The following is a 16,398-nucleotide window of genomic DNA, read 5'->3' as shown; positions in this document are numbered from 1 at the left end:
GACCTCACCGCCGTGCGTGACTCCCTGCTGATCATCCTGTCCACCGACAGACCCCCTGCCGGCTACAACGGAACCCTCACCGAAGACCTGCTGCGTGGGCACATCATGGCCCAGACGCAGACCATCCTCGATGAGACTGTGCAGCTGCGAGCAGACCTGGCAGCCGAGCTCATGGAGCACTCCCATCTCAGCGGCCGCCAGTTCTACCAGCGCCTGAAGAACTCCACCGCGCCTCGGTCCCAGACCGGTGCGCGCATCCACGCCACCCTGCATGCCGAAAGGAACCTCACCTCATGACCAAGAGCCGCCGCGCACCACTGGCCAGCCTGATGCACCCCAGCTGGGCTGAGCAGATGGAGCCCGTCGCCGAGCAGATCCATCAGATGGGCGACTTCGTCCGCGCTGAGCAGGCTGCCGGCAAGCACATCGTCCCCGAGGGCTCCCGGGTCCTGCGGGCCTTCAGCCAGCCGCTGGAGGGCGTCCGCGTGCTCGTCGTGGGTCAGGACCCCTACCCGACCCCGGGCAACGCTGTGGGCCTGTCCTTCAGCGTCGAGCGCGATGTCACCCCGGTGCCGAAGTCGCTGCAGAACATCTACGCGGAGCTCGAGTCTGACCTCGGGCACCCGCCGGTGCCCCATGGCGACCTGACCACGTGGTTCGAGCAGGGCGTCCTGTTGCTGAACCGAGTGCTCACCACGGTCGCCGGCCAGCCGGCTGCCCATCAGGGCAAGGGCTGGGAGGAGATCACTGCTCACGCCATCGACGTGCTCTGCGCCCGTCCCGGCGAGCACCGCCAGCCCCTGGTGGCGATCCTGTGGGGTCGCCAGGCCCAGAGCCTGCATCCGCAGCTGGCGGCTGCGCAGATCCCCGTGATCGAGTCTGCGCACCCGTCGCCGCTCGCGGCCTACCGGGGCTTCTTCGGCTCGAAACCCTTCAGCCGAGCCAACCAGCTGCTGGCTGACCAGGGTGTCCCCGCCCATCGACTGGCGGCTGCTCTGAGCTCTGGCTCGACTAGCAAGCCAGCAAGCCAGTGAGCCAGCCCAGCTGGCCCGAGGGCTCCAGCGGAGCCGTCATCCTCGTCGTTCCTGTCCACCACCACAGACCCCAGGAGGTCACATCACCATGAACCCCATCCGCATCCTGGTCACCGGATCCCGTGACTTCACCGACCACCAGCAGGTCGCCGCGGCTCTCGACGCAGCTGCTGCTCTGGCGGGTGTACCCCTCACCGGAGACATCCCCGTCACGCTCGTCCATGGCGCCGCCCGCGGCCTGGACACGCTCGCCGGCCACTATGCCCGCCATCTCGGCTGGCAGGTCCAGGAGCACCCGGCCGACTGGGATGCCTTCGGCAAGAGCGCCGGTCACCGTCGCAACGCCGAGATGGTCGCCGCCGGCGCTGATCTCGTGATCGGCTTCCCGCTCGACCGCCGTGGCGGAGGCTCCTCCCGGGGCACCTGGGGCTGCATCGAGACTGCCACATCAGCCGGGTTGCCGGTGGTCGTGAACTGGAAGGGTCGCCTGTTCCCCTCCGGTGACGCAGCTGCGCAGCTGATCGTCCGCCACGTCGACCCCTTCGACGCGGCACTGTCCAAGGTGGGCGCGCACGGCAGCGTGGCGCTCGCTGACATCCACCCCATCCCCTTCTGAGGAGAAACTCCACCATGGATCCCATCGACAGCAACATCACGCCCATCAGCGCAGCTGACCTCTCCCGGGTCACCCGGGTGTCCGTGATCGGACCCGATGGCACCGCCTACGAGGACTACAGCGTTCTCCCCGGCGGTGCCCAGATCATGATCCAGGACGACGGCAAGACCTTGAAGATCTTCCCCGCCTGAGCTTGCCGGTCCGGCCCCAAACCAGTTCAACCCACGCGCCGAGCCATCCCCGGCCCGGACATCACCTGAAAGAGAGCATCATCCTCATGGAAACCAACCCGATCCACTCCAACCACGACACCTCGGCCAGCCACTTCGACTACCTCGAGCCCGTGCCCGAGGCGCACCGCCCTGCCGCAGACGCGCCCAGCCCCTCTGAGCGCGTCGCCGCGATCTCCTCGATCGTGGAGGCCTTCCTGCGCGAGCACCCCGAGGACGCCTACGAGGTCCACACCGCGGTGTCCGACATCATCACCACCACGGCGCAGCACGCACTGCCCGTGGTGCTGGTGCCCGAGCGATACACCGACGAGGAAGGGGCCCGTGACGCCCACGTCATCAACCCGCGCACCGGCGAGGAGGACGTCCTCGTCGCCGTAGACGTCTCCGTGCGCCATACGGAGATCGACACCCACTCGATCGACTCGGCGTCCCGCACGATCCGCTTCGACTACGACGGTGGGGGCGAGCACCACGGCCTGCTCTACATCACCGAGTCCGACAACCTGCCCGTGTCGCTGCCCGAGGGCTGGGAAGAGGGTTCCTGAGCATGGATATCAACGACATCGAGACCCCGCTCATGTCCCCGGCCGAGCGTGAGGAACTGCGCCCGACCCCGCCCGTCTCCCCGGTCCTCGACCATGAGAAGAGCCTGCTGCACAACATGCACACGGCAGTGGCCTACGCGCAGAACGCTGCCTCGGGAGTCCCTCTCGGCGCCGGTCTGAGCCGAGAAAACCTCAGCCTCGTCAATGAGCTGATCGACACCCGCCGGCGCATGGTCGACCTCTTCGACCTGTACAACAACGGCGAGGATGAATGCGAGCCCGAGGACCGCTGGCGTCTGTTCCGAGACGCCAAGCAGATCCTGGGGCTGGACGATACCGACCGAGAAGGATTCAAGTGACCCAGAAGAACACCCCCGTCTCTGCCCGTGAACAGCAGAGGCTCGCACTGAAAGCTGAGCGCGAGAAGGAGCTGCGCAAGCAGCGCACCACCCGCACTGCAGTCATCGCGGGCATCGTCGTCGCGGCTCTCGCCGCGGCGGCGGGTCTGGGCGTGCTGATCCACCGCTCGATGCAGCCGCCTGAGCCGGCTGCTGCGCCTCCGGGCATGAACCAGGACCAGCCCTACCTCGCCTTCGGGGCGCCTTCGGGCTCCGGCAAGCCGGTCGTGGAGATCCACCTGGACTTCATGTGCCCGGCCTGCGGCCAGTTCGAGTCCATCCAGGGCCCGGACATCGAACAGATGGTCGCCCAGGAGGAGATCACACTGCACCTGGTGCCCCGACGGATGCTGGACACCGCCTCCACCACCGGGGACTACTCCTCGCGCGCGGCGAACGCGCTGGTGGCCGCCTACGCGGAGAATCCTGCTACAGCACTGATTCTCATGCGTGAGCTGTTCGCAGCTCAACCCATCGAGCACTCCGACGGGCTCACCGATGACGAGCTCTGGGCCCACGCCCAGACAGCTGGCGCCTCCGAGACGGTGAAGGCACAGATCCAGGAGGGCGAGTACATCCCCTGGGTCCGCCAAGTCGCTGAGCCTTATGCCCAGGAGAACGGCGCCGGCACTCCCTACGTCGAGATCAACGACGTGAGGCTCGAGGCTTGGTCCGAGCCCGGCATCCTGCGCCGGGCGGTCCAGGAGGTCTCCAGCTGAGCAGCAGCTCAGCCGCCTTCGGGCAGAGCATGACCCCCAGAGGAGGGGGCGGCGCATCCTGCGCCAGAGCCGGTTCGACCCCGGCCATGCTCACCAACCACTCCCCCATCCACCCTCATCACCTCCAGAAAGAACCAGCCCATCATGTCTACCCAGTGGATCATCTCCCCCAGCATCCAGCCTCTGCCGTCGCAGGCTGCGCTCAACCATGCCGCCAGCCAGGCGACTGACCCCATCGGTGCCGTGCTGTACCTCTCGAAGCTGGTGGGCCTGCGGCTCACGCTGCAACGCGAGCACCTCGAAGACGGCTACGGCGACATCGAGGACTTCATCGAGCGCACCGCGCGCACGCAGCAGGCACTGGACACAGTGGGCCGCGACCATCTCTGGTTCGACCACCACGACGGCACCATGAGCCGCCTGGGTGGGCGAACCTCCCACCCGATCCAGCCGCTGCTGCCGCGGATCGGCGCACTGCAGGACTACTCGTTCTGCCGCACGGCCGGCACTCTGCTCTCGGGCACGAGCTCCATCGAGATCCCGTCCCAGAGCGCGGTGGATCAGTACTTCGACTCTGAGGTCTTCCTCCAGGAGAACAACCGGCACGCGCTGGTCTGTGATACCACCGCCAGCCAGCTGCGTGACGCCATCTGCGCTGTGCTGCCCTTCAGCGAGAACCGCTCCGTGTGGATCAAGGCCCGGGCCTCGAAGAGCTACCTGCTGCAGGTCAGGATCCCTGAAGGGTTCGAGAATCTCAGCCCCGATGCCGCCGAGAGCGCGCTGTACCAGCTCTTCGACGTCCGCTACGAGATCCCGCTGATCGACGTCTTCTTCTCCTACGAGAACCAGGCCCGCGGTCTGCTGGTAGCACCCCACGTGCCCATGACGCGCGAGTACAGGGTCTTCCTCGTCGACGGAGTACCCGTCACGGGCGCCGGCTGCATCGAGGAGGACACTCCGCTGAAGAGCTCGGCGACCAGCCCCTTCTCACTGCGCATGCAGCGTGTGCGAGGAGAGAGCCACACCCGCACCGACAACCACACTCTGCTGATGCGCTACATCAACACGGCGGCCCGTCTGGGCGCGCAGCTGCAGGCCGAAGGCCGCGGCACCTGCGTCATCGATCTGGCCCATCTCGAGGACGGCAACGACGGAGAGATCGTCATCGTCGAACTGAACAGCATCACCAACGCCGGCTTCTATGCCAGCAACATCGAGCTGCTCTACGCCCGCTGGGCTGAGCATCCCGAGCTGTTCACTCCCGTACTCGAGGAACCCTCCACGCTTGCCACAGGTGAGCCTCAGATGATGAGCATCACCGCATTCGACACCTGGGAAGAGGACGACTCCGTCCTCGACTGACCCTCCCGGGTGAGAATCACTCTGACAGGAGAACAAACTCGATGTCCGACCATGATGACAACGACCCCCACGTCACCGAGCACATGCGCTGTGACTGCGTCCCGGACCTCGGGCCGGCCCACTGCCACCTGTGCCATGAGCTCACCGGAGTGATCAGCCCCTTCCCGGGGCTCTTCTGCCATTTGGGCAACTCCACCACCACAGAAGGAGCCTGATCAGCATGTCCCTGAACGTACGCTCCTACGACGATCTCGTCGCCGAGCCCGATGGCTTCACCCCTCTGCTGGACTTCGAGGGCAACTCCACCAACGAGGACTACATCCGCTTGTGGACCCCCAAGGAGTTCTACCGTGCCCTGGACGGCATCGAGGGGGGCTACGAGGAGGATCCCCTCTACCCCGGCCATCTCGGCTCCCGCTGGTATCGCCTCGGCAGGCTCATCCATGGGGGCATCGCCCCCAGCTCCAGCGCGCACAGCACCTACCGCCGCGCGCTGCGCGCCCTGACGTGGGGTGCGCCCCTTGCGGCGGGCCCCTTCGCCCAGCACGAGCCCTTCTGGGACCTCATCAACTTCCCGGACAACCAGGGCGTCATCGGCCATGTCGCCGCGGTGCGTCTGGCTGAGGCCTACGAGAAGTACCCCGACATCACCCAGCTGCTCACCCAGCGCAACATCACGCACATCGACGAGGACGGGGCTGACCGCACCGACCTGGTGATCCAGCTGCATGCCAGCTGGTGCGAGCTTGTGACCACCGCAGCATCGTTCGATCGAGGTGTGCTCATCCTGAGCTGACACCCGACACATCATCCCCAGGAGGGACCCCATGTACGCAGCACTCACCATCGCGCTCTTCGCGCTGGTCATATCCATTCTCGCACTGGCCGGCTCCCTGCGGAGCATCGTGGTGATCCGGGCCCAGCTGGACCAGATGACCCCTCGGAGAGAGCCAGCCGTACAGGTGCCCGCAGAGACACCCTCTGCGGATCACCAGCAATACTGCGTCGGCGATGAGGCCACGCTCCTGCGTGACTCCCCGTTCCTGCGGGACTACATGGGGGCCACCGTTGGCTGCATCGGAGAGGTCATCTCCGTAGAGCCGGGGTCTGGCCCCGATGACTCCGGGCTGATGATCGACTGGCAGCAGAACGACGAAGGTCCCGTGCGCTGCACCCGCGACGAGATCGCCCCGGCGGGCGCAGCATCCTACGAGGGCCCCTCATGCTGATCGACCCCGAGATCGAAGATTCCGACTTCGACGCTCTGCTCGCCGGCATGGCTGCGCCGGACAGTGTGCCCTACGACGTCCGGCGGACTCCGGGCAACGACCGGATCCGTGTCCTGATCAAGCTGCCCCATCGCCGCCAGTACGGCCACGACTCCAACACCCTCGAGATCACCTACGGCTGCGCCTTCGAGGTGGCTGTCGGAGACCTCGTTCGCTGCCCGCCCACACCCCGGCACGACCAGTGGTCCACCGGACTCGTCATCGGCCTCCATGACGGCGGCCACCGCGGCACTGTCAAGTACGTCCAGCACATCCCGTCACAGAAATGAGCACACCCATGTCCATCACCCTAGTCGTCGGCAAGCATGCCTCCGGGCGCACCTCCGCACTGGAGAGCCTGGTCTCCGACCACACTCTGACCTCTGAGGACCCCAGCACTCTCCACCTGGTGCGCACCTTCATCGAGGAGAGCGCCAACCGCCAGCGCCACCCCCAGCGCAACATCGCCATGCTGCCGTCGATCATGCACGAGCAGTACACCGCCCAGCACCAGCATCGGCTCGTCGACATCGACTCGCTGATCATCGCCCTGGACCAGCGCCACGACATCCCGATCGCACCCGCGCTCATCGTCGCGCTCTCCGACCATCGCTCCAACAAGCCGGGCGCATATGCCCACCTGCGTGGCATGGTCCAGCGACGCCGCGCAGAGATCCTCAGCGCACTGGACAGCATCAACCAGACCACCTTCGATCTGGAGAAGCTCCTGGTGCACCCCGAGGCACAGCCGGGTCGAGTGCGCACCCTGGTCGTCGACGACCTCCAGGACTACCTTCCCGGGGAGGTCGACTTCCTCCTGGGGTGGGCTCACCGCCACACCGTCGACCTCTTCGGCGCCACCAGCCCGACCCAGAGCCTCTACCGGTTCATGGGGAGCCTCCCCGAGGACACCGTCAGCTCCTTCGAGCAGGTCGGTGACCAGATCATCCACCTGGATGACCCTGTCGGCCCGGCGGTGTCCCAGGGGACCTACGAACAGGCCGCAGCCTTCCTCCAGGACCAGCTGGACCTCGGCCGCCGCGTCGGCGTGCTCCCCAGCGTCGCGCGGACGGTCAAGGTTCTGCAGGCGGCTGTCAGCGCCGAGGATGCAGGTAACGATCCTCTCGCGCATGTCCTGCGCCTGTCGGGCGTGAGCTGCACGGCGTCCTTGCCGCTGGCACAGCGGGAGATCAACCTCGACACCTCCAGTGACGAGTACCAGCAGAGCCTCGAGGCCTCCCGGCAACACAACGATCTGCTCGTGCAGGCGACCGACTCGAGCGATGTCGTGATCAGCATCATCCACCGGGCCAGGGCACAGCACTTCGATGCTGTGGTGGTCATCCCCGCACCCAGCACCACAGCGGAGATCATCGACTACGGGATCTCCCGCGGCACCCATGCCGCGTTCGTGGTTCGCTGAGCTCGCCCGCTCCAGTGCAGTGATGGCCCCCGTGGCCCACCCATGCCGGGTGGGCTACGGGGGTTCTCTTTGACCGAGTGTCGTTGCGCAGCACAGCTGCGTCGGGGGTTTCCTTGACGCACATCATCCACCACTCCACAGGAGAGCCACCATGAGCTTCAAGAACATCTTCGAGACCGACCAGGACGAGCGCGACCGCCTGGCCCAGGCCCCGGTCGGCTCCATGAATCACGACCTCTCGCTGCTGCCGGTCACCTTCCGCGAGGTGCCCGGCGCCAACCTGCTGCGTCTGCCCAACCAGCACGGCCACATCATTGTCGTCCTGGTGATCGCTCAGCCCGGCGTGCGCACCAAGAACACCGTGACTGGCCTGCGCCGACGCGACGCCGTCTACTCGGCCCGCATCGTGGCCAGCGACCACGACAGCTACCCTGTCGGCGGCTACGACATCAGCATCCCCGAGGCGCAGGTGCGCCGCTCGCAGAAGATCGACCTCGCCGCGATGCTCAAGGCGACGGCCGTCTGAGCTCACGGCTCTATGCTTGATTCAGCCACACTGACATCTGCTCGAAAAGGAGCCAACATGCCATCTCTGCACAAGCTCATCCGCCCGGTCCTCGCCGCGGCTGCGTTCACACTGGCCCTGTCCGGCTGCAGCGTGCTCGACCTCCAGGCCCCGACCCAAGGTCCCGCCAGCGAGGGACCGGGCATCACCTCCTCCGGTGAACAGCACGCCACCGAGCTGGTGCGCATCATCGACGGCGACACCATCGCGGTGAAGCCCTCTGGTGAACTCACAGCCACCAACGACGCCGGCGACGAGCACGTGGTGCGCCTGCTGAGCATCGACGCTCCCGAGGTCGAGAAGTCGGACGGCACCCTTGCCCAGTGCGGTGGTGACGCCGCCGAGCAGAACCTCGCATCGCTGATCTCCGAGGGCGACGAGCTCACGCTGATCTACGACGCAGAGGCTGATCGGACCGATCGTTACGACAGGTCTCTGGCCTATGTCGAGACCGCCGAGGGTACTGACCTCGCTGCCGAACAGGCCGCCGGCGGCTATGTGGACGCCTGGTTCCCGCAGAACGAGCCTCAGCCTGAGCGCTTCGTGGAGTACTCCCAGCTCGTCAAGCGCGCTGCTCAGGAGGGCCACGGCTCCTGGAGCGAGTGCGACACCCTGGGCCGCTGAGCTCGCCTGACCACCAGCACATGGACCCCCTGGGCGCCTCTCCGGCGCCTCGGGGGTCCTTCTTCTTCACAGCAGAGCTGTGTCGGGTTCTACTCCGACAGCATCACCCCGACTGCACCATCGTGAAGGAGAGACACATGAGCACCGCCGCCCTTGCACGCCCCCACGACCAGATCGTCCGCCTGAACATCGCCATCCCCGACGGACTGCGCACCCTGCGCGGAGACCTCATCCTGAGTCCGGCCGGTGACCTGCTGATCGACGGGCTGGATGCCCCGCTCAAGGTCATCGCCGCCCGGACCTACGAGGGGTGACGAGTCCATCACCGCCCCGCTGGGGCACATCCTGGTCGAGGACGGCTACGCCGCGCGCCCGCTGTCCGCGGCGCTCATCGATCAGAACCTCGCTCGCCTGGTGATGACCCACCACGGGGTCACCTCCGCCGGCCGCACCGTCCACGAGCTGGAGGTGCTCCTGCCCGCTCACCACCTCTCAGAAGGAGATCCCCGATGACCGCCACCGAGACCGAGAAGACCGCCTTCGTGCGCCGCGTCGACCGCCTTGTCGAGCTGCGCCGGGAGCAGGGCTACACCCTGGCCCAGATCCTGGGCATCGCGGAGATGAGCCAGGAGAACTACGAGCGCTTCCGTGCGGGCGACCAGATGACCAGCTCGGAGACCGCCATGCTGGCCCACGGCCTGATGGTCGACGCGCTCGACCTACTCATGGATGAGAACCCCCATCGGGTCCGGTTCTCCCCGTGCACTCTGACTGCGCTGCTGAAGGGCCACTACGGGCCCCACTGCAAGCACTGCGGGCTCCACCGCGACACCCTCGTGGACCCGGGCGCCCCGTGCCTCTCGGACCCGGCGAATCCCGACAGGGACTGAGCCTGAGCCTGAGCCTCACGTGGACATGGCGAGAGCCCTGCCGGCGATGGATGGAACCATCGGGGCAGGGCTCTTGCTTCGAGCTCGAGAGCTCAGTTGATGAGCGCCACGATGGCGACCACCAACGCCAGCAGGGATGTCAGCAGCGTGATCGTGTGGAGCTTGATCACGCCCGGCAGACGGCCGGCTCGCAGCTCGTCGACCTGTTCCTCGTTGAGCTCGGGGTAGTCCTCGCTGTCGAGGGTCTCGTTGCCATTCTCGACGTTCTCGTCCTTGTTCTGCGACATCATCCATCACTCCTATCGTCAAGCATCGTCAGCAGGGCGCAGTGGACGCCCATACCCCAACTTATCACTTAGCCTGGTTGTTCATACACCAGACGAAGCACCTGAATAATCCACTCCAGCATAGCTGGAGTCGGGCTGTCCCTCGAGAGCATCCTCTCGACCCATCACCTTCCCGAAGGAGCATCACCACCATGGCCACTGAGATCATCCGCGAATCCGGACCCGTCGACCTGGGTTACATCCAGATGTACGGCGAGGTCCACTGGGCCCCTGAGAACCAGAGCCTGTACCTGTACAGCATCAGCGGGTTCTACGATCTGCTGGCCACCAGTGTCCTGGCTGACTCCGAAGTCGAGCTCCAGGCCCAGCCCGGCAACGTCATCGTCGAGGACTGGGGTGCCAGCCGCAAGATGGCGCACGCGCTCATCGCCGCCGGCATCCTCGAGGAGGTCGCCATGCGCACCGAGACCGGCTCCGCCCTGCGAGGCATCGAGCTGCGTGTGCTCACACCCGCCCTGGTCGCCGTGCGCGAGCAGGCTGCCGCGTTCATGCCCACCTTCAGCGACGCCTGAGTCCAACCACATCGTCATCCATCCTCTGAGAATCGAGACACCATGGCACTGCACACCCTTGCCGAGAAGTTCACCGTCGAGCGCGAGGGCGCCTGGCCCGGTGAGTTCCACGACCAGTACGGAGAGCTCGTCTGGGACGACGCTCAGCAGATGCTCCTGCTGACGAGCCTCGAGGACGGCGACCAGGAGGTCCTCACCGTCGACCTCATGCGCTACGGCTACGTGCCCCCGCCCGGACACGCCTACATCAGAGACTGGTCCATCCAGATCGGTGTCGCCGCTGCGCTGGAGTCCGCCGGCCTCGTCGAGGTCATCGAGAAGATCACCTTCGGTCCCTGGAAGACCCGCGCGCAACTCGTGCGCATCATCGGCTGAGCCTCCGGCACCCTGAGTCCCGTCATTGCACACATCCGTGCGATGGCGGGATTCTTTTTTATGCAGTCTCCTGATGCACTGGTATTCCCCTATTGCAGGTTCTCGTCACAGCATAGCTGCGACCGGGGGTTGGGCTGAGAGGTCACCACTGAGGTGCTTACTCGATAAAATATAAGGAGATGGTCACTATGACTAACAAGAAAGGTATTCATGGCACAACACTGATTACATTGGGGGCTATCGCAGCCTTCGGCGGAGAGACGACAATGATCTCTGCCCTGAAGAAACTCATGACAGAACCGCTGGCTCAGATGATCCAGGATGGGTCGATCGTCGCCGTCGCTGGAGCCGTCGTGCTCCTCATCGGTATCGTGACGATGGGCATCCGCCTGGGGTGGGAGAACAGCGAAGACCGCCTCGAGGACGAGAAGCAGAAGGAGTGTGCGTGTGAACGATGCACTGCCGAGAGAGACGAGCGCTGCGGCCATCGTTGAGATGGCGCAGCTGTGGCATCAGGCGATCGTGCTGGATCTCGACTGGATCACCCTCCGCGGTGATCTCTGGCATGATCCCGGCGGCCGCCGGCTGCTCCTGGATCTGAATCCGGGCGCCGGCGTCGTCACCCTGAGCCACGATGTGCATATCGCGGATGTCGAGGTCGAACAGATCCCCTGTTGCAGCGTGCTGGTGTCCCGTGTGGGCCCCTACAGCGCGCTCCCTGAGCAGCTGGAGGACCTGGGTTTGGCCGTCATCGAGCGCAAGCGCTCGGTCGGTCGTCAGCGAGACCTGCTGGTGCAGGTTCGTCTGCTGACTCAGCATCAGCACAGCTGATGCCGGGGGAATAACTGCGAGGGTTGCCCATGGGGATACCCGTTCGGTACGGATGTGGCTCGACTCCGTCCGTACCGACGCAATAAGCCGACATAGCTCAATGGCAGAGCGCTCCCATCACAGAAATACGCGGGTTCGACTCCCGTCGCTTCGGATAAACCCGTCGCGTAGCTCAAAGGCAGAGCATTCTGATCCGGGGAGAGGTTGCAGGTTCGAGTCCTGTTGGCGGTACGAGGAGCACTTATCAGTGCTCATCACAAGCATCCTGCGCAGCACAGCTGCGACGGGAGAAGCATCGAGAGCATCACTGATGCTGGTGCGCAGCAGCGCACACCCAGACAGCACAGCTGTCCCGGGGGAAGAACTGAGCGGGTCGGACAGGCCCCACCCACGAAATCATCACGAAAGAGAGTCACATCATGACGAACCTCAACAACCACTGCTCCGTCACCGGCAAGCTCGCAGCTGACCCCAAGATCCTGACCAACAAGGACGGCTCGCGCAAGATCTTCGTCACCGTCTACGCCGACAACAACTGGAAGAACAAGGACGGCAAGCGCGGCTCCAAGAAGGTCCCGCTGGAGGCCTTCGTGCGCAAGGACTTCACCACCAACGGTGCGTTCGACTACCTGCGCAAGGGTGACGAGGCCTCCTTCGGCTTCGAGGTCGACGTCGACACGTACGAGAAGAACGGCCAGACCGTCTACGAGACCAAGCTCGAGGTCCAGGACGTCCAGCTGCGCACCTCCAAGGCCGACTCCGAGCGCCGTGCCGCTGAGCGCGTCGCCAAGGAGGCCACCGCGGCTGCTGCCCCGGCTGACCAGGGTCAGAACGCTGCCGCTCCGGCTTCCGCCCCCGAGGAGGACAGCCCCTTCGGCGCCTGATCCAGGCAGCACCACCGGCGGCCGGTGAGAGAGACCCTCTCGCCGGCCGCCAAGGACGTCACGCCCCAGGTGGGGCACCAACCAACCCCGGGACCGGCACCCGAGGCGTCCACGCCAGCCAGCTACCAAGGTCCAACCACAGACCTGCACCGTACATCTCGTCCGAACTGCTACAACACCAACACGGAAACAGGCAGCCTCCGAAGACAGAATGCGTGCAGTCAATGCGGACAAAAACCGTCAGCGCTGAGCTCACAACTGAATAACAACTGAATAGCACGATGGGAGAACCCCGTGGCCCCTACGGGTCACGGGGTTCTTCTTTTCACGCCATAGATCACCTACTGAAGAAAGCAATCATGATCCTCGAAATCACCGTCTTCGCAGTCGTCTGCGCACTGCTCGTCATCGGAATCCGTCGCGCCACGGCAGCAGCTGTTCGTGAGATCCGAGCTGCAGAGGAGAGCAACCGTGGCTGAGTACATCGTCCCCGTCGACGTCGAGACCACTGGGCTACGTGCTGACCAGGGACATCTCCTGCTGGAGATCGCGCTGCGCATCCACCGCGACACGGCTCCGTTCGCGGCAGTCGCCGACGACATCTTCCACCGGGTCATCCGCCACGACAAGCAGACCGCCTACGAGCTGGCTGACGACTACGTCCGCCAGATGCACACCGACACCGGCCTGTGGGACGAGCTCGAGCAGGGACAGCCGCTCGACGAGGTCGACCGTGACCTGCTCGCGTACCTGCAGGAGCACATCGGCCAGCGCGAAGGCCGGCTCACCGGCAACTCGCTGCGCCTGGACATGAACTTCATGGAGACCCACCTGCCGCTGAGCGCCGCGTACCTCCACTACCGGTTCCTGGACGCCACCGGCATGTCGTGGTTCCTCCACAAGAACTTCGGCATCGACTACTACGAGAAGGACCCGTTCCTCGCCCACACCGCCGACGGCGACATGCGGGAGTGCCTGAACGAGATCATCCACATCCATCGCCGCATCGCCCAGCTCAACGGCTGAGGCAGCTCACCCTGTACAAGGAGAAACCCCATCATGGCTATCACCCTCGAGCCCTATGCCGACCACCAGGAATACGGCTCCCGCAAGGGTGCCGTCTCCGCCGGCACCACCGACGACCAGGCCATCGCTGAGCTGACCGCACTGCTGCGCGAGGAGGGCTACCCCCACGACGTCCGCGCCGTGATCGGGCATGCCCTGGGCACCGACCCGACCGGCGAGCGCGCTCTGGCGGTCATGGGCACCGAGGCGAACCGCTTCGGGTTCGACGTCGACACGTCCCTGCACGCAATCGGCTGGGAGGCCGCTCTCGCTGAGGACACCACCCAGCCCGAGGAGGAGAGCGACTTCATCCCCGGGCACAAGAGCCACCCCATGGTGCAGTCCACCGTCACCTGGGATGCCGGCGAGCCCGCGACCCTGACATCGCCGAGCTGGATCCCCAACCCCGCCGAGGGCAGCGATCTCAGCTTCCGCACCAACCGACCGGTGAAGGTCATCCTCTTCGAGCTCTACACCACCGGTCGTTACATCGAGCGCATCAAGTACCGCACCGGTGAGGGCCGCGCGCGACCCACCCCCGATGCCTGGGCTGTGATCACCGACAACCGGCTGGCCGGGATCACCTCGGACCCCACCATCGTCGAACGTGTCCGAGAGGGCCGCGTGACCAACCTGGAGGGTCTCACCTGCCCCGTTGCTCGCCACATCCCGATGCTCGCGAGCATCGACAGCGCCGAGGTCACCGCCCAGCTGGCGGACCAGACCCTGGACCAGATGGGCACCGCCGGCGTCGACTCCGGTCAGATGATGATCCTGGACGACGAGCTCAAGACTGAGTTCGTCAACAGCGAGCCCGACTTCACGACGCTCAGCGATGAGCTGAGCTACGCGGGGGCCTGCTCGCAGACCACCCGCCGCGGCGCCTACGGCGGCACGCTCCAGCATGAGGGGGCCGCCCACGCCGGCGTGTCCTCCTCGGGCTACGGGGACGGCGCCTACCGCGTCTACGTCAACCGGGCCGCTGACCTGCTCGTCGTGAGCTTCATCGACCACGAGATCGTTCAGATCGATGCCGATGAGGAGGCTCAGGACATCGCCCTGTATGAGCACTACGAGCGCCAGGGCATCGACAGCTCGATCTTGGGTGACGTGCTCATGAGCAACGCTGAGAAGCTGCACTTCATCGACGGTGGCTCCTTCACCATCGACGGCGAGGCCATCGTCGGAGATCCCTGCTACACCCGCAGCAGTCCCGAGCTCATGGTGCCCGTGGCAGTCGCCCCGGGCGAGTACCGGCTGCTGCTGGGCGTGCACAACTACGGTGGTTCCGACAGCTGGGACACCGATCGTGTCTCGGTGATGATCGCCGCACGCATCGCCTGATCCAGCGCCCGCTCGATCAGCCAACACCGCCCCAGGTCTGCATCTTCGGATACAGGCCTGGGGCACCCGACTGCATAGCTCAGACGGTAGAGCATCCGCCTCATCAGCGGCCGGTCGCAGGTTCGATCCCTGCTGCAGTCCCGCACCCGCCCCGACGCAGCTGTGCTGCCCAGGGGGAGACCCGAAATCGAACCACAAGGAAGTGACATCGTGTCCAAGACCCACCGTGATCAGCGCTCTCGTCCGCATTCCGGCAAGCGCTGCCCTGAGGCCGCCGGTGGTGGCTGCGTCTACTGCCGCACCGGAGAGTACAAGCGCTCCGATGCTCGCTCGCGCCGCTACGGCAAGGCTCGCGCCATCCGCGAGTCGCTGCGCAACGACTGAGCAACCTCATCTACAAGAAATAAGCCCTGCGGCCCCCACACCGACCTCACAGAAATGAGACTCACCATGACCGGCACCACCCTGGCCCCGAACAAGATCCGAGCGCTGATGTGCCTGAACAGTGTCACCGCCGGGCGAGCCGCCAGTCGTGGGGTCTTCGACGTCCGTCTGACCAAATCGCAGTACGACCACCATCGCCCGGGTCAGTACCTCACCGGTGCGATGATCACCAGGTACTTCGGCTCCTGGAACAATGCCCTGGCCACCCTGAAGGAGCAGCGTTCGCTCATGCCGTTCACCCTGCGCACGCAGTACCTCAGTGGTCGGCGCACCGAGCTGGTGGTGATCATCCGCTCGGTGGTCGGAGACGATGAACTCGCCCGAGCAGCCGACTATGACGCGCAACGCGCCGCCGAGCACCCCAGCTCCCAGGAGATCATCCAGGAGTTCGGAGTGTGGAGCCGGGCCATGGCGTCCCTGGACATCATGCTCGCCGAAGAAGAGGCCGCCAGTGTTAGCAACGCAGCGCTGCGTGAGCACCAGAAAGGTGAGCATGAGCTGCGCAACCGGCAGCTCGCCCAGGGAGCCCAGCGACCTCAGGGCTCTGCTCAGCTGAAGGAAGAGCGGATGATCGTCGTACTGCAGAGGTTCGTCAGCGACACCGGCCAGACCGACCGCGGACCCTACCTCCAGTGGCGTGATGAGCAGCCCTCCCCAAGCCACCGGTCCCGCAGACCATCGCCACGCACATGGGCTCCTGGGCCTATGCCATCCAGCACGCACTGGGTCAGCCGGCCGCCAGCCAGACCACCGTCGAGGAAGACCTCATCCGACGATCCATCGCCGCGGTGAGGGCAATGGCAGCCCTGATGGGAGAGGTCACCTCGAACACGTACACCTGGTGCCGTGAGGCTGCTGATCCGACCCTCGAGGAGATCTACTCCGTCTTCGAGAACTGGAACCAGCTGCTCGCCGGCGC

The 16,398-nt window shown here is 65.4% G+C and overlaps 2 protein-coding genes and 1 non-coding gene across 3 annotated transcripts; all 3 read left to right on the top strand.

The window, feature by feature from the left end:
* The first annotated feature begins 293 nt into the window (after positions 1-293).
* LOC138140690 (uracil-DNA glycosylase-like) lies at positions 294-1,034 on the top strand. The gene has a single exon (XM_069061683.1). The coding sequence runs from the start codon at positions 294-296 to the stop codon at positions 1,032-1,034; it is 741 nt and encodes a 246-aa protein (XP_068917784.1).
* An 11,951-nt stretch (positions 1,035-12,985) lies between these two features.
* On the top strand, positions 12,986-13,652 carry LOC138140688 (oligoribonuclease-like). Its single transcript, XM_069061682.1, has 2 exons — positions 12,986-13,015; positions 13,059-13,652. The coding sequence occupies exons 1-2, from the start codon at positions 12,986-12,988 to the stop codon at positions 13,650-13,652; spliced, it is 624 nt and encodes a 207-aa protein (XP_068917783.1).
* A 1,451-nt stretch (positions 13,653-15,103) lies between these two features.
* Positions 15,104-15,176, top strand: TRNAM-CAU (transfer RNA methionine (anticodon CAU)). Its single transcript has one exon. It is a non-coding gene; the product is annotated as a tRNA-Met (tRNA).
* The last annotated feature ends 1,222 nt before the right edge of the window (positions 15,177-16,398 follow it).

This window comes from Tenebrio molitor, unplaced genomic scaffold (genome assembly GCF_963966145.1).
Source record: "Tenebrio molitor unplaced genomic scaffold, icTenMoli1.1 SCAFFOLD_112, whole genome shotgun sequence".
NCBI classification, from domain to species: Eukaryota; Metazoa; Arthropoda; class Insecta; order Coleoptera; family Tenebrionidae; genus Tenebrio; species Tenebrio molitor.
The sequence above is the reverse complement of the archived record's forward strand: the minus strand, read 5'-3'. Positions and strand labels throughout refer to the sequence as shown.